At 44.0% G+C, this 23665-nt stretch overlaps 1 protein-coding gene across 1 annotated transcript in view; it reads left to right on the plus strand.

Annotated features, from left to right (window-relative positions):
* The window catches only part of LOC129406564 (leucine-rich repeat-containing protein 37A2-like), a 49102-nt gene extending 28097 nt beyond the window's left edge, over positions 1-21005 (plus strand). The window contains exons 6-13 of the mRNA XM_055144729.1: positions 1856-1927; positions 2821-2895; positions 5171-5289; positions 14548-15470; positions 15570-16289; positions 16967-17108; positions 20724-20778; positions 20879-21005. Of these exons, the coding sequence (XP_055000704.1) occupies positions 1856-1927; positions 2821-2895; positions 5171-5289; positions 14548-15470; positions 15570-16289; positions 16967-17108; positions 20724-20778; positions 20879-21005 (2233 nt within the window). The remainder of the gene's footprint in view (positions 1-1855; positions 1928-2820; positions 2896-5170; positions 5290-14547; positions 15471-15569; positions 16290-16966; positions 17109-20723; positions 20779-20878) is intronic.
* The last annotated feature ends 2660 nt before the right edge of the window (positions 21006-23665 follow it).

Genomic DNA, 23665 nt, shown 5'->3' on the forward strand with positions numbered 1-23665 from the left:
TGGCAAAAAGACTGCTTCCACCAGATCCTCTTAGAAAACCTCCCTAACCCAAGCGCCGCAATGCTCAAGGCTGCTCCCTACGTGCTCAGGCCGAACCTCACATACGAGCAAAAATATTCCTGGACTGTGCAGCGGCAAAAGTGGCAGCACAACACGTCATAAAACACTCCCTACCCATTCTCCATAATTACCACACCACATTTGATGGGGTTCAGTTTGTAGGCAATAAATCATAGAGGGAAATATATGTATATATGCATACATATATATTTTCAGGGGTGTAATGATAGCACAGTGGGTAGGGCATTTGCCTTGCATGCGGTCAACCCAGGTTCAATTCCTCCACCTCTCTAGAAGAGCCTGGCAAGCTACCGAGAGTATCTCACCCGCATGGCAAAGGCTGGCAAGCTACCCGTGGCATATTTGATATGTCAAAAACCAGTAACAATAAGTCTCACAATGGAGGCGTTACTGGTGCCCGCTCGAGCAAATTGATGAGCAACAAGATGACAGTGATACAGTTATACATATTTTCAGATATGTATACCAAAGCTCACACCACCCAAACTTCAACAACTTGTTAGTGATATCCTATAGAATGTCTTTTTTTTTTAATTTTTTATTGTGGAAAGTTACAAAGTTACAAAGTTTTCAGGTTTAAATCTCAGTTATACAATGCTCGAATACCCATCCCTTCACCAGTGCTCATATTCCACCACCAAGAATCCCAGTATACCTCCACCCCGCCCCCTCACACCCCAAACCCCCCCACGCCCCTAGCCTCCCCACCCTAAGCCCCCCCCACCTGTGTAACTAATAAATTTCACTTTACTTTCAATATAGAATGTCTTAATGGTTCCTGCCAAAATAGAACAATCTTCACACTCTTTCTTATGTGACCACTTTTTTTGTAAGCCTGTTCAGCAGTTCTTCATAACAGACAATATGAAATATATTACTTCGTTTGTGTTTTGTGACAGGGATTGGGGTTGGGATGGAAACATCCCGAATTTGGTGGAGGGAAGGTGTAATGGTGGTGGGATTGGTGTTTGAATATTCAGTGTAATCAAACATTGTGGACTAACTTGTAAAGTTAAAAAAAATTTGAAAAAGTAATATGGAGTTTATGCCCTATATAAAATTTTAAAAAAGAAGAAAAATAATATTTGCTGCAGAGCAAGGACTTCCTGCAGACATCATCACTCTCTGGGTTTTCTTTCATCTTTGGGGGTGGTAGGGAGACACACCCAGTGGTGCCCAGGGCTTACTCCTGACTCTGTGCTCAGGGATCACTCCTGGCTTATTGTGGGGCCTATATAAGGTGGCAGGAATGGAACACAAGTGGGCTGCATGCAAGGCAAGTACCCCACATGCTGTATTATTTGGCCTCTCTTCCTAGGGTTTTCAACTTGGAAAAATTTGTCAGCATATTTTTAATTTGTTCTACATTTGTGTTTCTCTCCACCCTCCCACCCTCTTCCCTCTTCACTTTATCATCTAGAGACTTGAGTGTTCCCCAAAGGGAGAATGTTTGGGGCTGGAGCAATAGCACAGCGGGTAGGGCATTTGCCTTGCACGCAGCCAACCTGGATTCAATTCCCAGTATCCCATATGGTCCCCAAGCACCACCAGGAGTAATTCCTGAGTGCATGAGCCAGGGATAACCCCATGCATTGCCGGGTGTGACCCAAAAAGCAAAAAAAAAAAATGCTTTATGGATTCTAAGCATGATTATAGATAATGACAGAAAATAATGTTTTTTCACCTTCTAGTTCCATGCTAATAAAATAAATATAAACTTTAATGCTAGTTGCTGATTATGTCTATAATTTTAATTTTATTGTATATTTTTTAGAATTCTCAGTCATAATCCTCTAACAACTATTGAAGATTCATATCTTTTTAAATTGCCAGCATTAAAATATCTGTAAGTATTATAATAGTTTTGTAGCTCATATGGTTTCTGCTATAATTTGCGGTCTTTATTTTTCTCCATTTTTGCCAAAGATTGTGTTTTGCATTGAATTTAAAAGTTATAATTTGAATTTTAACACTGGATTGTTGAATTGAGATTCATTGTCAAAGGAAAAGATTAAGAAAGAATGTACATGGGTAACAGCCAACAGAGGAAAAGAGCAATGTTGAGTACATATAGATAAGAAATATACATGTAGAAGTATTATTTATTCCAGAAAGTAATGAGTAATAATGTAAACATTACTTAAAAAAAGAAAGTAAAGAGGACCAGATAGGTGAGTGGTTGGAGCCCATGCACTGCATGCTAGAGGCCTGGATTCGACCTCTGGCGCCATGCGTGTTTCTCAGAGCTCTATTCAGAGCAACCCACAAGTACAGCACCTAGCATATCTCCCAAGTACTGCAAGGAAGGAAGGAAGGAAGGAAGGAAGGAAGGAAGGAAGGAAGGAAGGAAGGAAGGAAGGAAGGAAGGAAGGAAGGAAGGAAGGAAGGAAGGAAGGAAGGAAGGAAGGAAGGAAGGAAGGAAGGAAGGAAGGAAGGAAGGAAGGAAGGAAAGGAAGGAAGGAAGGAAGGAAGGAAGGAAGGAAGGAAGGAAGGAAGGAAGGAAGGAAGGAAGGAAGGAAGGAAGGAAGGAAATTTATTTAGTCTACCAAATTGTCATTAATTTGATGATAGAGAAATCTCTTATTTCTGTAAGAGCTCTCTGGAATTATGGTCTAGAGTAAACAGTTGACCTGGCTTTACAGCGAAGCCAGAATCAAATATATGCTTCATTAATCTCATCTACTTAACTCTAAAGCTTCTGCATTTGGATTCACATCATGCTTGTGTTTTCTCCCTCAGAGACATGGGAGCAACATCAGTGTTGCTTGGACCAGTCCAAAACATCCTCATGATGACTCTTGAATTAGAAAAACTGTAAGTTGATTTTTCTGACATTTATTTTCACTTAGGTTTTTAAGGCTTTTTATTTTTGTTTCTCAATCTTGGAGAGCCTGGCAAGCAACTGAGTGTATCCTGCCCACAAGGCAGAGCCTGGCGTATTCGATATGCCAAAAACAGTAACATGTCTCACAATGGACACGTAACTAGTTCCCGCTCGAGCAAATCAATGAACAGCGGGATGACAGTGCTACAGTGCCACAGATTTCTTTAAATGTTGGAGTACTGCTACTTATTCATCCATTGATTAGGCTAATTGAATTTGACATGCACTCCACAATACATTTTTTTATTCAGAATGTTAATTTAATTTAATTAAAAAATTTTAAATTGAATCATTGTGAGATACAGTTACAAAGCTTTCATGTTTGAGTTTCAGTCATACAATTATAGGACACCCAACCCTCCACCAGTGCCCACCATCCACTACCAATGTCCCCAGGATCCACCCCCTCGTCCCACCCCTACCCCTGCCTCTATGGCAGACAATCTCCCCCATACTGTCTTTTGTTGGACTGGAGTGCTAGCACAGCGGGTAGGGCATTTGCCTTGCACACAGCCAACTGGGGTTCTATTCCTCCGTCCCTCTCAGAGAGCCTGGCAAGCTACTGAGAGTATCCCGCCCGCACAGCAGTCTGGCAAGCTACCCGTGGCATATTCGATATGCCAAAAACAGTAACTAGTCTCACCATGCAGACATTACTGGTACCCGCTTGAGCAAATCGATGAGCAACATGATGACAGTGCTACAGTGCTACTCTCTCTTGTGTTGCTTGTTATGAATAGTATAAGATGTCATGAGACCAGAGGAGTGGCTGTGTGCTCCTCAAATTTTAAAAGTTTAGATAATTAAGGTGTGGAGAAATCTCTGCAGAGAGCTGCTCAGTTCAGAGTTTCTTTGTGTATCTGGATTTTGACCATTAAGGAGCTTAAGTGGCAGCCGAGGGCAGTTTGTGGGCATGACCTCCAGCTTCCCTCGGGGAGAGGGAGGCCAATGAGAGGGACCGGCCCATCCCCTATCCCTTGAGGCCTGGAGTTTGCTGTCACTGAACCTGTGTGCCTGCACTTTTCATTGTGTTCTGGAAGTTGGTGCCTGTCGGGGTTTTTAAGGGGCAGGTGGAGGGATGATGCCTGCCCCTGTCTGAGGCTCCCCAGTGAAGTTGGCCTGGCTTAAAGTCCGGAGGCATCTCGCAGAGAGCTGCTCGGTTCAGAGATTCTTTTGTGTGTCTCTGGATGGTGGCCCTTGTTTCCATCTTCTCAGAGAAATAAACTATTGGCATATGCCCTGCAGGATATGCCCGCTTGGCCGTAGGGCACCTCACCACCAGCCCTAACTGTGGCTTTTATCTCTTTCGAGATTTATGGGGCTCTGAAATATGGTTGGTAACTGAGCTTGTATAACTGAGCCAGACGTAGTTTGTGGGTTGGCTCCCACATACCAAACTTTTGGCTGTTTAGTTTCTTGGTAAACTTGCCCTAAGTTGTTGGGGTTCAGTCACAGGTACATCAGCAATTTTGGGTTATCAGGAAGCCAGAAGGCTCCATCTGGCTGCTGATGCTCTTGCCCCGCAGGTACAGGTTGACCTGCTGGTGGCACCATACCCCAGCTTGTTTATTTTTCTTAAGCTATGTTTAATTGAGTTTAAATTTATATATATATATATATATTTGTTTTAAGTTGAGATACTCAAGAATCCCTTTTGGTGTCTCATGGACACTGGGGATCAAACCCAGGTCAACTGTGTTCAAAGCAAATGCCAGAGCTGCTATACTATAATATTACTCTAGTCCCTATTTTCTCATAGTCTGAAAAAGTGCTTTCAGATTTCCCCAGGTTATAACTGGTATTTTTATCATTCTCTGGGAGCTGGAGAGATAGGATAGTGAGTTAGATATTTGCCTTGCATGTGGTTAACTCTTGTTCAGTCTGGCACTGTCTATGGTTCCCCAAGGCCTGCAAGGAATGATTCCTGAGTCGAGAGCCCAGAGTAATCCCTGAGCACCACCAGATATGACTCAAAAACAAAACTCAATTTTCTGAGGGCTGAAGTGATAGTTAGAGGGGTTAAGGTACACGCTTTGCACGCATCACCTCCCAGTTGGGTTCCCACCACCACTGAGTTCGAGCAGCGCCTCATCCATGGTTCTCAGGAACATTTTGAATAGCTGCACAGTGGCTTTGGCTGCCTCTTCTACCTACTTAAAGTAACCCCTTTACTCTGCACTTAATTCTCTGTGTTTCCATTCATAGGATATTACCTAGGCATCTCACCTGCTGCCTCTGTCAATTTAAAGTTATTATTGAAATCATGTGCAAGACAGTCAAACTACATTGTACCACTCAATGTTCTACCAGTACCACACACTGTGGTGAGTCTGAATTGCCTGCTAATAGATTTTTAATTTATGTTTTATTTTAATTTTAATCACTGATGGCCCATTTTAAACTGATTATGTAGTTGCATTATTTCTATTAAGAGTTCAACTCCCTATATTTCTAAGAACTATTTCCCGTGGTAAAAGTCAGAATCTCAGTTACGTCTTTACCTTAGCAGTCTATGCATGACCTGAGACATCAAAGGAATGGAAGAAAGGGATGGAAGTGGGGAAGGGAGCTAACACTAATGGTCACAAATGAGGGCCACACTGTGGGCAAGGTACTGGTCCTCCAGATGAGAGCTCAGCCACAGAATGCAGTTTGTAAACAGATTTTATATACAGCAGATCTCAAGCGCCCTTTTCTTCATAGGACAGGTGTCGCTACTTTATTGCATGTGTTTTTGTAATTCAATAGGCAAGTACAAGTCATACTGTCTTATGAAAATTTTGCTTAGAGCCTGAGAATTTCTGGTTTTCTAAGCAGAGGTTGCCATTCAATCCTTCTAAGGATGGATGGCCTTGTGGATTCTTAGACCATCCCCACCTCTGAGCCTATTTAGAACTTTAACCCTTCCATCTACAAAGCACTCAGGCGCCCTTAAGTATTTTTCCACATAGTAAGTTTACTGACCTTAGCTTGATAACTTCCAAAATGTGTTTTTAAGGGCCCAGGAAAATAGAACAATAGGTTAAAACACATAGTTTTCATGTGGGAGGTGTGAGTGCACCCCCCACAAAACAGTTTCTGAAGCACTGCTGGGAGTATTCCTTGGGTATTACTGAATATGGGGCATGCATGCATGCGCACACGCGCGCGCGCGCGCACACACACACACACACACACACACACACACACACACACATGAAACACCCAAAAAAGTGTTTTCATGCCGGGATAGTATGACTCTGATTTGCTAACAGAAATTGGGCACATCGATCACTTTGCTTCTTACACAAAGATAGTGTTATTGTTAAAATCAACTTTTAGCAAGTCTATCACTCCCTTCACAAAGGTGGGCATAACAATCATTTTCAAATCACCTTTCATAAGATGAACATCAATCCTGGGGAATTTGGGGGGTGTGGCGGGGAGAAGAATCAGACTAAAAGGGATGTACAAACTGTGGTGTCTCGACACTTCGGTGGTGGTCCAGGTGAGGTTCACTTTGTACATGGAAACCAATAGCGTTGGTACTATTGTAACCATGTTACTCCAACTGCAATAATGTTATTTAGAGAATAACTAAACCAAATAATCGAAATCACAATAAGATACTAATAACATTTTTTATTTTATGTGAGGAGAAGCAAAACTAAAAGTGTTAAATGTGTCTAATGCCTAGATTGCGTGTTCCCAGTCTGGGACTCTTTGCAAGTCCATGCTTCTTCCTCACTTCCCTTAACTCCCTCTCTAAACTTCACCACCACCAAAAGCACTTTGAATTCTTCAGTAGAGTTTGGTTGGAGAGATCATCTAGCAGCTACAACACTTGCCTTCCATACGGCAGACTTGAGTTGGATACCTAGCATCCCAGATGGTCCCAATTACTAGCTGCAGTGATCCCTGAGCACAGAGAGAGAAGTAACCCCTGAACATTGCTGGGTTTGGCCCCACCTCCCCCCAAAAGAAACCCAACTACACAATGTTATACTTGACCTTCTCACAGTCAGAAATTTTGTATGGTTCCCTAACTAGAGCTGGAAATAGTAGGAAGTAAGTGAAGACAAAATACACATCTTATAAGAGCTGTATTCCCCAATTTTGGTAGCTCTGATATTATTTCAGGAGCCAGAGAGATAGTACAGTGAGTAGGGGACTTGCCTTCCACACAGATGACCTGGGTTCCATTGCTGGCATCCTATATAGTTTCCCAAGCACCACCAGCAGTGATTACCTGAGCACGGAATCAGGAGTAACCCCTGAGCATCACCAATTGTGGCCCACAAACAAAACAAAAAAGATTATTTTCTAGATTTTATCAACATTGCACATTGACATATACTCTGGCAAATCCATTAACCTATCCTTAGACATCTGCCCAGATTCAACAACATCACACTAAAGGCTAATAAGCGAAAGAATTAGTGGGTAGGTGGAGGAAGGGTGCATTCAGATGAGGATCTGATTTCTGGAAGAATTTCTTCTTCGTCTATGATGGTAATAAGAATATTATCACCCAAAAGAGGTAGAGAGAAAAGTCCTCTCTATATGGGCAGGACAGGATAAAGGTATGGGAGTATAACAAGTCATAGTTGAGGGACTGGAGAGATGGTCTAATGGAAAGAGTGCTTGCCTTTTTTTTTCTTTATTGGGTCACAACCGGTGATACACAAGGGTTACTCCTGGCTCTGGCAGTGCTCAGGGGACCATATGGGATGCTGGGATTCGAATCCGGACTGACCACATGCAAAGCAAATGACCTACCTGCTGTGCTATCGCTCCAGTCCCTGGGTGCTTCCCTTTCATGCAGTCAACCTGGGTTCGATTCCCAGGATCCCATGTGGTCCTCCAGGCACCACCCAGAATAGTTTCTGAGAGCAGCACTGTAGCACTGTAGCACTGTTGTCTCGTTGTTCATTGAGTTGCTGAGAGGGCATCACTAACGTCTCCATTGTGAGACTTGTTGTTACTGTTTTTGGCATATCGAATAAGCCACGGGAGCTTACCAGGCTCTGCCGTGCAGGTGGGATACTCTCAGTAGCTTGCCAGCTCTCCTGAGGGACGGAGGAATCGAACCCGGGTTGGCTGCATTCAAGGCAAATGCCCTACCCACTGTTCTATCGATAACTCCAGCCTGATGGACATAATTACCTTAAAAAAAGATTTTTTAATTAATTTTTAATTTGCTTTTGGGGGCCACACCCATTAATGCTCAGGGCTTACTCCTGGCTCTGCACTCAGGAATTACTTCTGCTAGTGTTCAGGGAACACGTGGGATTCCAGGGATCAAATCTGGGTTGGACACATGCAAGGTGAATGCTCTACCTTCTGTACTCTCTCTCTAGCCCTGCATTTATCTACTTTCATAAGGTGGTTCTAGATTATTTAAAAAGTATGCTATCAACAATTATGCAAACAAGTATAAGTAATAGGCACATGTAAAATTTAATTAAAGTAAATATTTAGCCATGATAAAGATTTTTTTTTTGGCTGGAGATAGTAAAGCAGGTAAAGTGATTGCCTTGCATGTAACCAACCCGGATTCAATTCCTGGCATCTCATATGGTTCCCCAAACGCTATCATGAGTGATTTCTGAGTGCAGAACCAGAAGTACCCCCTAAGCATTGCCATGTAGTCCCCTCCCCCACAAAAAATCCAACTATTTTTCAAATGTAGTTTATCTTTTTGATGCATTCAGAGCACCAAGTCTAAACTTTATCATATATCATTTTACATATTTGCTTAGTACACCTTATTATGATCAACAGCAGGCTTGTTTTGTTAAACTTTTGTCAAACGTGATAATTGTGAGCCATAAAAATAACTAACTAAAAAATTAAAAAATATTATTTTTGTAGTACATTAAACCATTCAAATTTCTTGGGCTTATTCTTTTTTTTTAAATGTGTATTCTCGTTTATTCTTCCTTAAAGATTCTTCAAGACACATTTAAGAATACCCATCAGAATTCGACTAAAAAGGCCATATTTTTCCACATTTTTTGGACTTCTCTTAGGAATCGTGGTTTCCCAGAGCCATCCGTAACCTCTTGGTCCTGATTGCACAGCCACCTTTCTTATCTAGGATTATAGATTTTGAGCATTTCTGGGTCATCCCTGCTTATCAAATAATATCCTTGCCTCCGGCATGCACCTGCCTTTCTTGTTAAACAATCTTTTCAGTACCTTCTCTTAGGTTAGCTTTACATGCCCCCAATTTTGAACACATTCATACCTTGCATGTTAATGTCTCACTAACTTAACTCATACTTTCAATGAGGATTCTGTGAAAGTCTCTTTATCCTGAACAAAAAGGCTTAGAAATTACGGAGAAAATTTTATATTATATCTGTATCAATTGCTGCGATGACGCATTTTTTCACCTGATCTATCTGATATCATTCTCTCAACCACCCTGGAAGAGATGAGCTGTTCTATTAGCAAACAGGACAACTTGTGTCTTCTTGGATATCGCCAAACTGAACTAGATTTCCACTAATTAAATTGTCCTCCATCTACTGGAGAACCACGGGTTGAATTGGAGGCTTCCTTCTAAACTTCTTCTTTTTTTAATATGTTTATTTTTTTAATTTGTGAGTCACTGTGAGGGTATAGTTACAAATTTACCCATTTTCGTGCTTGTGTTTCCCTCATACAATGTTTGAGAACCCATCCCTTCACCAGTGTCCATTCTCCACCACCAATGAACCCAGTATCCCTCCAACTCTCCAATCCCGTCCTCCCCACCCCATCCCGCCTCTGTGGCAGGGTATTCCATTTTGTCCTCTCTCTCCTTTTGGGTGTTGTGGTTTGTGATAGGGGTATTGAGTGGCCATCGTGTTCAGTCTCTAGTCTACTTTCTGCACGCATCTCCCTTCCCGTGCAGGATGTCCAACCACATTTTACTTGGTCTTCCCTTCTCTATCCGGGCTGCCTTTCCCCCAGCATGTGAGGCCAGCTTCCAAGCCATGGAGCAAACCTTAGTATTATATACTACTATTCTTGGGTGTTAGTCTCCTACTCTGTTATTTTATATTCCACAGATGAGTGCAGTCTTCTATGTCTGTCCCTCTCTTTCTGACTCATTTCACTTAGCATGATACTTTCCATGTTGATCCACTTATATGCAAAGTTCATGACTTCACCTTTTCTAACAGCTGCATAATATTTCATTGTATAGATGTACCAAAGTTTCTTTAACCAGTCATCTGTTCTAGGGCACTCAGGTTTTTTCCAGATTCTTGCTATTGTAAGCAGTGCTGCAATGAACATATAAGTGCAGATGTCATTTCGAGTATATTTTTTTTGTTTCTCCAGGATATATTCCCAGAAGTGGTATTGCTGGATCAAATGGAAGCTCAATTTCTAGTTGTTTGAGAAGCGTCCATTTTGCTTTCCAAAGGGGCTGAACCAGTCGGCATTCCCACTAGAAGTGTAGAAGGGTCCCTTTCTCCCCACATCCTCTCCAGCAGTGGTTGCTTTTGTTCTTTTGGATGTGTGCCATTCTCTATGGTGTGAGGTGGTATCTCGTGGTTGTTTTGATCTGCATCTCCCTGATGATTAGTGATGTAGAGCACTTTTTCATGTGCCTTTTGGCCATTCGTATCTCTTCCTTGGGAAAGTTTCTGTTCATTTCTTCGTCCCATTTTCTGATGGGGTTGGATGTTTTCTTCTTGTAGAGTTCAACCAGTGCTTTATATACCATTGATATCAACCCCTTATCGGATGGGTATTGGGTGAATATCCTTTCCCATTCTGTAGATTGTCTTTGTATTTTGGTCATGGTATCTTTTGCGGTGCAGAAGCTTCTTAGTTTAATATAGTCCCATTTGTTTATCTCTGTTTCCACTTGGTTGGTTAGATGCATGTCATCTTTGAAGATACCTTTAGCTTCAATATCGTGGAGGGTTTTGCCGACCTTGTCTTCGATGTACCTTATGGACTGTGGTCTGATGTTGAGATCTTTAATCCATTTTGATCTGATTTTTGTGCCTGGTGTCAGGTCGAGGTCTAAGCCCATTTTTTTGCATGTGGTTGCCCAGGTATGCCAGCACCATTTGTTAAAGAGGCTTTCCTTGCTCCACTTCACATTTCTTGCTCCCTTATCAAAGATTAGATGATCATACATTTGAGGTTGTTCTTGGGCTTATTCTTATGCTTCTCTAACTCAGGGTTAAATTATCTAATAGCTGCATTATTTTTTTTAATTAATTTTATTGAATCACCATGTGGAGGGTTACATAGTTTTCAGGATTATGTCGGTTATACAATTCTCAAACACCCTTCACTTCACCAGTGCCCATCTTCCATCACCAACCCCCCCAGTATACCTGCCGCCCCCTCCCACCTCCCCAGTCCCAACCCTTGCACATGATATGTTTCACTTCGTTTACGCCTTATTTCGATTACATTCCATGTTTCAACACACAACTCACTACCGTTGTTGGGGTTTCCCCCAAAAAAGAAAAGCAGTCCTATTGCCAAGGAGGCATTTGATAATTCTCCACTGCTAAGAATATAGAGATATTAAGTCCCGCTGTTTGTTACATAGTTTTTCTTTTTCCCCCTTGCCCTGCGCCACCGAGTTCACGCCTGTTTTAGTAATCGCCACGCTGCCTGACAAGGGGAAAAAAAAATGAAAAGGATGGTTATTTCCCGTCATCAGCAGGCGTGGGGCTCTGGCTTAGTTGATAGACTAGTAGAGTGTAAGCAGTCTCTGGAACCGAAGGTCTTGCGCTGGTATCGGCTCCGGCTCGAGATTCCACCAGCGTCCCGCTGTTCCTTGTACATAATTTTTCCCCTTATATCCCATTCCCGCGCCACCAGGTCTGTTTGCTTAATGGACATCACACTGTAGTTGATGACACACCGCGTTTCTTTCCGAGAAAGAAGAAAATTTCTTCTCAGCCGGCGTGGGGATATAGCTTAGTTCAGTCTAGTGAGATGGCTACCACTTTGATTGCCTTCAATATTTCAGCAACAGACTTACTATTAGGATCTCCCACAAAAGTCCGCCCCATTAGAAAGGAACCATTACATATTGCTCATACTAAGATGACATTAGGTCGGATGCGCGGTTTTGGGTTTCTGTATATAGTCCAGGGAAAGTACAACCAGAAATAACATCACTACAAACTTTTACCCTTTTATGGTGCTCATAAGATGGAGAAACCTAGAGAGAGGCTCAGCGTCTCCATTTTGCGCTCAGGAAAACCGCGGCCCCTGCGCTGTGCTCAGGAGGGAGGAGTTGAGAGAGAGACAAGTTAAAAGAATTGGGGGATGCCCGGGTCCCACTGCTTCAGCACGCCGTGGGGTCTCTGGTCCCATGCCGGAATTAGTTCAGTGGGCTGCTTGGAGTCCGAGGGCGCTCCCTCGGGCCCCTCCATCATGCTCGCTCCACAGCCGGGTCCAAAAGCTCTAATAGCTGCATTATTATGTCTGCAAACTTTATTAAATAGTTTTTCTGATAAACATAAAGAAGATCCAAATACATGTGATTTGTTTGACATACCAGGAACTAATCTCATAGCCATCCCAATGATACATTATGAAAAGTTTTCAAATGTTAATAGTGATTGATGGCATTAATATTTTTCAATTAGCTTATAACAGTTATAAGATAGATTCTAACATGGACCTTAGTGTTAAATTGTGTTATTTAAAGAGTAAAACTATCAGCACAAAGAATAAATTATTAAATTAGTTCAGTGTTTATATAAACCAATAAGCATGAAGAGCAGGTAGACATTAAGAAAGGTATATTTTACTCAAAAAGTGTAGACTTTAAATCAGAATTTGGAACTTGCTCAATTTTAATCTTAATTTTTCTCTATCTAAAACACTCCTCCTTAATCATAGAGGAAGGTCACTTATCTCTAAGATGCATGTTATTTAAGTCAGCTGTGCATCAATCCTGTCCTGTGGCTGAATCACAGACCCAAGGTTAGTTAGTTTTTAATGATCTGAAATATTTTCAGATTCACAGAATACAGTTGGAACCAGATTATGTTGAATTCATAACTCAACATACTTCAATTCTGAATTCCTAGAAATCAGAATTGCTAGAATTCTGAAGCAGAACCAGGAGTAACCCCTGAGCATGGCTGGAAATGGCCAAAAAATAAAACAGAAGTCATTGTTGATCTGTAAAGAGTCTAACTGGGCAGCAAATATTTGTCTTGAATACTAGGCACTTGGTCCTTGGGGACCAGTGGAATAATCATATTATTATTGTTTGTGTGTTTGCTTGTTTGGGGGCATACTCAGAGGTGCTCAAAGTTTACTTCTGACTTTGTGTTCAGGGGTCAGGCCTGGTAAGGCTTGAGGGACCCTATGGGGTGCTGGGGATCAGACCCAGGTTGGCTGCGTAGAAGACAAGTACTTTATCTACTCTACTGTCACTCTGCCTGCCAGTGGAATAATCCTAAATACATGTACTGAGTGAATTTATCTATATCTATTAAATTAGTATATATATGTATATATGTATGTGTATATATATATATATACACACATAACATACATGTAGAGCGGCCAGAGCTATAGCACAGTGGTTGGTCATTCACCTTTCACGCAGCCGACCCAAATTCGATTCCTCCGCCCCTCTCAGAGAGCCTGGCAAGCTACTGAGAGTATCAAGCCTTCGCGGCAGAGCCTGGCAAGCTACCCATGCGTATTGGATATGCCAAAAACAGTAACAATAAGTCTCTCAATGAGAGACGTTACTGGTGCCCGCTTGAGCAAATCGATGAGCAACGGGATGACAGTGACAGTGACATATAGAGTAATATATATATACATATATGTATATACATATATATATATACACACACACACACATATACATATACCTCTCGGAGAGCCCGGCAAACTACTGAGACAATCCCACTCACATGGGCAGAGCCTGGCAAGCTACCTGTGGTGTATTCAATATGCCAAAAGCAGTAATGATAGGTTTCATTCTCCTGACCCTGAAAGAGTTTCTAGTATTGGGAAAGATGAGTAAGGAGAGGCTGCAAAATCTCTGGGCTTCGAGGAATGGAGACCTTACTGGTGCCTGTTCGAGTAAATAGATGAACAATGGGATGACAGTGATAGTGACATGTACTGAGCTTCATGCCTTATTTATTCTGAATAAATAGCGATGACCACTTCATTACTCCTTTTGTCAATCACTGTCACTGTCATCCCGTTGCTCATCTATTTGTTCGAGCGGGCACCAGTAACGTCTCTCATTGAGAGACTTATTGTTACTGTTTTTGGCATATCCAATACGCACGGGTAGCTTGCCAGGCTCTGCCTCGAGGGCTCGATACTCTCAGTAGCTTGCTGGGCTCTCCGAGAGAGGCGAAGGAATCGAACTCGGGTCATCCGCGTGAAAGGCGAATGCCCAACTGCAGTGCTATCGCTCCAGCCAGCCTTTTGTCAATCATAGGTGTAAATTTAGGGTTTCCCTGTTCCCCGTCCCACCATACGGCATTCATTTACTGATTACTTATTTGCTTGCCTGGGATTTCTGTCTGTCGATGCTCCCAAAATTCTCCCCAGTCATCTTTCATGATGACAAGCAAGCTCTTTCTTTTTGACAGATGAGGAAGAGTCCATAAGCAACACCAAAGGGGACTTCATGAAGGTTTTACAGGCCCGAAAGACGACAACCAGCACCGAGCTAACCATTGAATCGGAGAACACCTCGCCAGAGAGGAACAGCATGTCCCTTTTAGTGAACGAGCAGCTAGACGTGAATGATGAGAGTGATATCAGTACTGGGCTAAATTACATAGTGCCTTTTCTCCTGGATGGGAACATAGGAGATTTTGAATCAACATTGTTACCCTTCGTTAAGCTCCTTTTTTCAGATATGCAAGATGGAGCAAATCCTCTGGAACATTTGAAGAATAGCACAATTCCGATGTCTCTACAGCTCGAATCCAACAATACAACATACAATAAGTCGAAAAGTCTCCATTTTCTGGAAAGCTTGATAAATGCAGGAACTCAAGCAAAAGTTCACAAAGCTAGAAAGAGAGAGAAAACTGCCACGCTGGTCAGTTCCATACTTTTAGGGCCCAAACTGAAACATCAAATCTTTCCGAAGAAATTGAAAACTGTCTGCCCAAAGAGAAAGCACTTAGAAAAGGTGGAGGAGGGGGAGAGGAAACCACTGCAGATGAGCAGCACGTTCAAGAACCCCGGGGGCCTCCAGAAGAGGCGCTTCAAAGAAGGGGGCAATCAGCACAGCCTAAGGAAAGGGGAGGCTCTGCCCACGACGGGGAACATTGCCCAAAAAAGAAGGCTCAGGCAGCCGGCCCCAAGAGAACCGAAAGAGCTTCCCTTGGCAGGGAGGCCCACGAAATGGGTGGAAAACTCCTTCAATGAAGAGACCTCCTCCATCCAGGAGCACAAAGTGGTGTTCTCCATGCCCCTGAAAGAGTTCTCCATGGGCAACCCATCTGCCGCCACTCCTAAAGTCCCACCCAAGAACCCCAAAGACCTAAGGGACATTCTCCGTGTTTTATAAGACGCAGATGCCAGGGTTCGGAACATGAAGTTTCCCAGGCCCGTGCCACACAATGGAACAAATTATAATTTTCAGAAATCTTACTCTCAGCTGGGACACAGAAGGGCCAAACCCAGAGTGAATACAGAGACGAAGGAATCAGCACCGGAGAGGCCAGTGCGAGTCGCCAAGCGGCCTCCTTTCGCTGCAGTAAAGAGCCTCATCAAGTCCCCGCCAAGAGAGGAGTCTCTGTCTTGGAGAGATCAGGACAAACCTTTGCTCCAGTCCTTTCAACCTTCACACTCATCTGCAGGAAAAAGGACTGCAGAAAGCACGAATGCTGCAAATGGGACAAACACCAGAGGCATCACGGTGCCAGAGAAAACTGTTGGTAGCAAAGGCACCTCCCATGAGATGGAAGCCCCGATGGTGGACAACCTCACGCCGACTGTCAAGCAGTCCAGAGAGATGCAGTGGGAATATCACAACGTGGCCACGGACATCGTCTCTGCCACACAAAGACCAGACCCAAGAGAACAACTGGAGATGGAATACATCCAGCAGCTGCGGTCCCTTATCCCCAACAATAACGTGAGGAAGCTCATTGCTCACATGATGCGGACTATAAAAATGGACTGCTCTGAGCCTCAGTTGAAGCTGGCATGTGCCAAGCTCCTCTCTGAAACCGGCCTCCTGATGAAGCGTCTCAGTGAGCAGGAGGAAGGAAAGGTTCCCAAGCCAGAATGGGATACGGACCAGTGGAAGACTGAGAACTTCATCAGTGACAATACCGAAGGCCAGGATGAACAGAAACAGCCAGAGGAAAGTGAGGTGAGGACAGATTTTTTTTTCATAGAGTCTCATAAGTGAAATAAGTCAGAAGAAGGACAAACAGAATGATTGCACTCATTTATGGGATGTTAAAAAATAAATTAAATCTTAGTATGAGATTAACAGCCAAGGACATTTAGAAACAACGACCAGGATGAATGGTCCACAGTTGAAAGCCTGCCTCAAGGGCTGGGAGAGAGGGCAGCTGGGATAGAGAAGGGATCACGATAACAATGATAGTTGGAAGGGATCGCCTGGATGGGAGACGTGTGCTGAAAGTGGGTAAAGGATCAAACATGATGATCTCTTAGCTCTGAGAACCCTGGGTATGGGCTGAAAACAAAAACAAAACAACCCCAAAACATATCAAACAAAAGCCTATAATCCACTGATTTGAGAAAATGGGATTTTAGACTGTATAAGAATAGTTAGCCATTCTTTCTAATGTGCTTAAAAATCCTTCCCATTTTTTTGTCTAATTGTTCTTGGGTGCTGGGGCGATAGTACAGTGGGTTAGGCACTTGTCTTGCATGCCACCACCCCAAATTCTCTCCCCAGCATCCCTATTGGTCTTCCAGGAGTGATTTCCAAGTGCAGAGCCAGGAGTAACCCCTGATCATCACTGGGTGTGGCCCTCCAAAAATAATGCATAAAAATAATTGTTCTTTTCCTTTCAGCTCACAAAAGAAGTTCCAGGATATGGCTATGATAACAAATTATTCTTGGCAATATCTGTGACTGTACTCGTGATGATATTGATTATAATTTTCTGTCTCATTGAGGTAAGAACAGTTCATTCAGACTTCCAGGATTTAATCTGTCTTATAATAGATTCAGGGGCTACAAATGGAAAATAGAAGCCCCTTTTCCTCCTATGACACTTGATTTTCCTCTTCAGTCTTGAGTAATGAGGTGTGCTTGCTTCTCATATTGCAAAGATGATCCCAGGGCTTGTGAAGAAACCTGACTCCCGGGAGGTCCTTGTGGAAGTGAAACCAAAATAACAAGCTCTTAGATAACTTTGAAGATAAGAAGGATAGAGATGAAACAAAAAGATGAACCCCCTGTGTGCTGTTTGGGGACTACTCCCTGCAATGTTCAGGTCCTGCCCCCCAGCTCAGTTCGGGGGACGGGGTGGGGGAGTGTCACTTCTGGTGGTGCTCAGGGCACCTTGCAGAGCTAGGGATCCAGCCTGGACCTTCTGCATGCAAAGCATGCACTCTGACCATTCAGCTCTCTCACTCTCTCTCTGGTCCCAATATAAACTTTTTTTCCTCTTTTAAATTCAAAAGAATGTCAGTGGTTTGATGTGCTCACCACTCACTGACATTCTTCTACTGGTTACTTTCCTTGTTGACTGGAAGGATCAAAATGGAGAGTCACCACCCTCCTGGGACTGAAAGATAAAGGTGTTGTCCTGCTGATCAGTGCAGTAGCCCTCTTTAGGTTTAAGGTCCGTCCTGGTAGATGAAGTTAAAACACTGCAACTAAGACGGGGGTGATTTCCATACTTTGCATGACGGAGACCTGGATTCTATCCTCAGCACTACATGGTCCCGCAGACCCACCAGGGCCATCAGGAACTCCTCCCAAAGAGCAAATCAAGTTGTTCCTGCATATGCTGTGTGGGTCCCAAACCAAACATACCCGCACTGCAGCCTGAGCCCGCATTGGGCTACTCTGATCATGGCAGGCGTGCAGTAGTTACTCCAAGGAGCTCAGCTACATCTGTCTACTGTTCAATTACACACCACTGACTTTTCCCAGCAGGCACATTAAATAAGTGATTTAAGGGCCAGGGAGATAACTCAAAGGACTAAAACTTCACCTCACTTTGCACATGGGAACCCAGGTGCTAGCCATAGTGCTACCTGGCCCCTGAGCACCACTCCAGAAGTAGCTCGCACAAGTACCAACTGCCAGGTGGAGCCTTAAAAAAAAAAAAAAAACAGCAAAATGTGATTGAATGGTTTGGGATCTAGGTTAGTGGTGTTGCACCTGTCTTGCACATGTGAGGCCCTGGGTTCAATCCCTGGCACCACCATAACCACCAACAAAGAATTAGAATAAATTAGAAGTGACGGTGCTGAGGAAGAGCTCTCTGAGCCTTTGATATGTGTAAGCTGCTCGTTTGTGACATCACCAGCAAACACAGCACTGATTTATGCCAACCACAGTACAAGGCGTTTCCTATATGTTGTCTGGTTTAATCCTCGCAGTCCTCTAAGGGCAGCATTAGCATCCCTCCATTCCTGCTGTTCTTGTCATGCTGGGTACCAAACTCCTGTCTCGTGCATGCAAGGCAGGCATTCTCCCACTAAGCTACCTCCCCAACCCCATCATCCCACTTTGAAACATGAGGGTCACATGCAAAGCAGCCCGTGCTCCTTATTCCACTGTTCCATTTTATCTCCTTAAGGACAAAAACATGGAAATGTTTAAAGTATTGAAATTTCAGTCAAAGTCGCTCAAAGAGTTGACATATTTATTTATTTATTTATTTATTTATTTATTGGGGGCTATCTGTGCTCAGGGCTTATTCCTGGCTCTGCTCTCAGGGTTCACTCCCAATGGGGTTCAGGGAACCATCTAGGGTCCTGGGATTGAATCTGGGTCAACCACATTCAAGGCAAGTGCCCCATCCACTGTATGATATTTATAGCTCCAGGAATCGACATATCTCATAGAAGCTTTATTGGATTTGGTTTGTTTGGGGAGGAATCATTGCAATTGCAACCAAGTTTTGTCTCCTGTAAGACTCGACTCTGCTCGTTGCATTGAGGAGGACTCCTCACTGGGGATGAATAGTGGCGATGGGAAAGGCATCAGACTGGTCCTTGACACTGTTTAGAAAACATTGTTAAAAAGAATGTTTCTGTGTTTGTGTATTGGCAGATACTTTGTTTCCTACCTCAGTTTTTTTTAATTTTAAATCTGGATTAATGTGCTGAATTTCTCTAAAACAGTCACTAAGCTGTATTCCTAACTGTGCCCCTTAAGTCATGTGCTGTAGGAGAGTCCCGGGACTATTAATCAGGAGAGAATTCCTGTTCTGAAAAAGTGACATCAGTGAGTAGGTACAGCAAAATCAATGGAATTAATAAGGTTGTATAGAGATTGGTCACCACGATAATCATGATTGTATTTTTTTAAAAAACAGATTCATTCTCATAGACCAGAGGAGTGTAAAGATGGAAGATCCAGGTAAATATTAGTCTGTCAATCTTTCATTTACCTTGGAGTGTCCTTCCCCGCCGTGCTTAGGGACCCTGGAGCCCTTCCGTGTGCTACTTGGCTCTGTGACCTGGCCTGAGTTCAGCATTAGTGTCTTAGGGCCCCGTAAGGCCAGGCTGCTCAGTCCCCCATGTGGGGTGGCTCTGCTCTCAGGGATCACAGCCCACCTGTGCTCAGGGAAGCCATATGGTGCCAGAGACCAAAGTTGGAGGCTCACGCCCAAAAGGCCCCTTTAACTCTCTTTCCAGTAGCTTGGGGCTACTCCATCCTCAGCGCTCAGTGTGGTGCCAGAAATTGAACCCAAGGCCTCACACATGCAAGCCAAGTACTTTACCATTGAGGCACATCCCCCAACCTCTGTCTCTAACTCTTATAAGAAGGAACCGAGGGAAAATGGAAACTACCTTGCCCTTGGGGGTGCACTGCTGGTGAGTGGGAAAGAGCATGGTCCCTGTCCCTTGGGGCCTCTCCATTGATGACCAGAGTCCTTGAACTGGGAGCTGCATTTCTTGCCTCCACTCAGCGCCCACTTGCTCTGTACACACACACTGCCTGTAAAGCATGAGACTGCTCTCTCCTCTGTTCACACTCAAAACCCATCGCCGTGCCTCAGTGTGGTTCCTGCCTTTGATGCTGATACCTGTGGCTTCTTTGCTCACTGGCGATTGTCTGCAGGATGAAAGCTAGTGGGCTAAAGGATTTGGCTAATTGCACACAGGCATTTACTCTAGTTCAGCATCTGGGATAAAGCAGCTAGGACGATAGAATCACCTCCCCCAACCAAAACTTCCGGTAAAGGGTGCCTGAGAGACTAAATCCAGAGGCGACAAGTGGAAAGGCTTCTGGACAGACTCTAGTGCTTTCTCTCAGTGTGGTGGGCAGTTTGTTCTTTGCACATAGCATCTGCTGGGGCCACGGTGGTGAGCACAACTACATATCATTCATGTTTTCCTAGCCAGGATACATGTAATGGTCTCTTGAGAGACTGCTGTCCCTTTGGATGGACCCAGCAAATGTCTAAAAACTGCCACAGGTATGCATGGAAACTTTGTCAAGGTGTCAGGTCATAGTGGTTTGACTCATCATGGCTCCAGACCAAGGTACCCATGTAGTTATCCTAACAAGACCAGAGACCTCCATCTTAGGAAGCATGGGAAATGGGCGAATGATGAATGATGTGTATCCGTGTTTTCCTCCAAGGTTCTTCTTTGGATTATTGCTTCATAGGAGAAGTTCAGTGGAACATGAGCCTCAGGTAAGCAAGGGGAGGGAGGGGCACTGAGGCAGGACAGGAGTGGGCCAGGGTGCAGGATCACGAGCTCCCCTTGCCTTTTCCAGGACTTTTTCTGGCGAAGGCAGCCCCTGTGGTTGAGGGACATGTATCAGCCACTCAATGCCACACGTCAGAAAAACATGGCACGGAAGCTACACAACAAGGATTCCTCAGACGAGGACGAGACTTTCAACAGAAACCAAGGGTAAATGATGGGACAGGTCCAATACCAAATTGAAGTCAGGAAGAGGTGCAGAGGGGGGACGTAAATTGTGAGAGCTGACTGTGTTCTTCTTGTTCCATGGAGTTCAGTGAGGTCGGAGTAGTGAAAACAGCAGAACTGACTCCTGAGGAGAAAGCAGCCAAGGAGACCAAGGCAGCCATGAAGACCCAGGGAGCACGGGAGACTCAGGCACCTCAGCGCCCCCCGCCACCACTTGTCTCCCTGGCACGACAGACCAGCAAATCTCTACATGGCACCCCGACACCACAGACTCCCCCCCTAGTCACGACAGTCCATCAGGTCTTCACAGCCCCTCTCAGCACGACAGTCCATCAAGGCTCCACAGGTCCCCCATGCACGAGAGTCCTTCAGATCCCAGGAGATCCTGTCATCACTGGAGATCTCAACTCAGATTGATGAGGAGCAATAGGAACCATCACCGGAGGACATGGTGTTAGAGGCCCCACAGTGAACGCAAAAGTTTTAAAATGTGCTACCAGTATAAAATGCGTTACCAGTATATCCTGGCCATTACCAGTCTTACAGAATTGTGGAATACCAAATTGAAAAAATTGACTAAAACAATGACATGATACATCATTAAAGGCCTCGTCAGTTTGTCAAGTTTCAAAGATCAGACCTAAAAACGTGTCCTCAGAAACATGAATAAATTTCAATTTTGCAAATTAAGGATCATGAGTAACATCCATTTGCCATAATTCATTAGGAAGGAGTGCTCTCGGATTAACCCCATCAGAAACTATTCTGGAATGACGTGCACAGGCAGGGTAATTTTTAACAATCATGCTGCCTTTCTAGTAAATCCAAATTGATATTGAAAGGCTTTTGCATTTTGAGGATGTAATTTATTTGATTGTTCAGGTGTAGCGATAGCCTGGGCTGGAGCAATAGCCTAGCAGCTAGAGCGTTTGCCTAGCACGCGGCCGACATGGGTTCAATTCCTCTGCCCCTCTCGGAGAGCCTGGCAAGCTACCCATGGCGGTATTCAATATGCCAAAAACAGTAACAAGTCTCACAATGGAGACATTACTGGTGCCCGCTCGAGCAAATCGATGACAACAGAATGACAGTGACAGTTCAGGTGTAAGAATAGTATGATATCTAAGAGCAAGGTCTGCTTGCTCATTGCCTTCAGATAAAGGACCTGGTAACTCTGAATGGGCTCTGATATGTCCTATATAGACCCCAGACATCTCTGATATGTCCTATATAGACCCTAGAGATCCAGGCTTGCAAGCATTGCTGAATATTAATAAACAAAGTAACAATAGGAGAGGTACTCATTTGAGACAAAATGCCTGTTTCTACTGCTGGCAAATTTTTTGCTATATAGTAGCTATGCATAAAAATATTCAAAGTGTCTTTCCATAATTGCAAAGTTTTCCAAATAGCATATAATTCACTGCTGTGCAGATGCAGTAGAAATAGAAAACAACTCCCTTTGGACCCTGCTGTGGAGCGAGCATGATGGAAGAGCCCAAGGAAGCGCCCTTGGACTCCAAGCAGCCCACTGAACTAATTCCGGCATGGGACCAGAGACCCCACGGCGGGCTGAAACAGTGGGAACCGGGCATCCCCCAATTCTTTTAACCTCTCCCTCTCAACTCCTTCCTCCTGAGCACAGCGCAGGTTCCGCGGTTTTCCTGAGCGCAAAATGGAGACGCCGAGCCTCTCTCTAGGTTTCTCCATCTTATGAGCACCATAAAAGGGTAAAAGTTTGTAGTGATGTTATTTCTGGTTGTACTTTCCCTGGACTTTATACAGAAACCCAAAACCGCGCATCCGACCTAATGTCATCTTAGCATCAGCATTATGTAATGGTTCCTTTTTAATGGGTCGGGCTTTTGTGGGAGATCCTAACAAGAATAGTAAGTCTGTTGCTGAAATATTGAAGGCAATCAAAGTGGTAGCCATCTCTCTAGACTGAACTAAGCTATATCCCCACGCCGGCTGAGAAGAAATTTTCTTCTTTCTCGGGAAGAAACGCGGCGTGTCGTCAACTACAGTGTGATGTCCATTAAGCAAACAGACCTGGTGGCGTGGGAATGGGATATAAGGGGAAAAATTATGTACATGGAACAGTGGGACGCTGGTGGAATCTCGAGCCGGAGCCGATACCAGCGCAAGACCTTAGGTTCCAGAAACTGCTTGCAGACACTCTACTAGTCTATCAACTAAGCCAGAGCCCCACGCCTGCTGATGACGGGAAATAACCATCCTTTTCGGTTTTTTTTCCCTTGTCAGGCAGCGTGGCGATTACTAAACAGGCGTGAACTCGGTGGCGCGGGGCAAGGGGGAAAAAGAAAAGTTATGTAACAAACAGCGGGACTTAATATCTCTATATTCTTAGCAGTGGAGAACTATCAAATGCCTCCTTGGCAATAGGACTGCTTTTCTTTTTTGGGGGAAACCCCAACAACGGTAGTGAGTTGTGTGTTGAAACATGGAATGTAATCGAAATAAGGCGTAAACGAAGTGAAACTTATCAAGTACAAGGGTGGGGACTGGGGAGGTTGGAGGGGGCAGCAGGTATACTGGGGGGGTTGGTGATGGACGATGGGCACTGGTGAAGGGAAGGGTGTTTGAGAATTGTATAACCGACATAATCCTGAGAACTATGTAACC

Source organism: Sorex araneus, chromosome 7 (genome assembly GCF_027595985.1).
Source record: "Sorex araneus isolate mSorAra2 chromosome 7, mSorAra2.pri, whole genome shotgun sequence".
NCBI classification, from domain to species: Eukaryota; Metazoa; Chordata; class Mammalia; order Eulipotyphla; family Soricidae; genus Sorex; species Sorex araneus.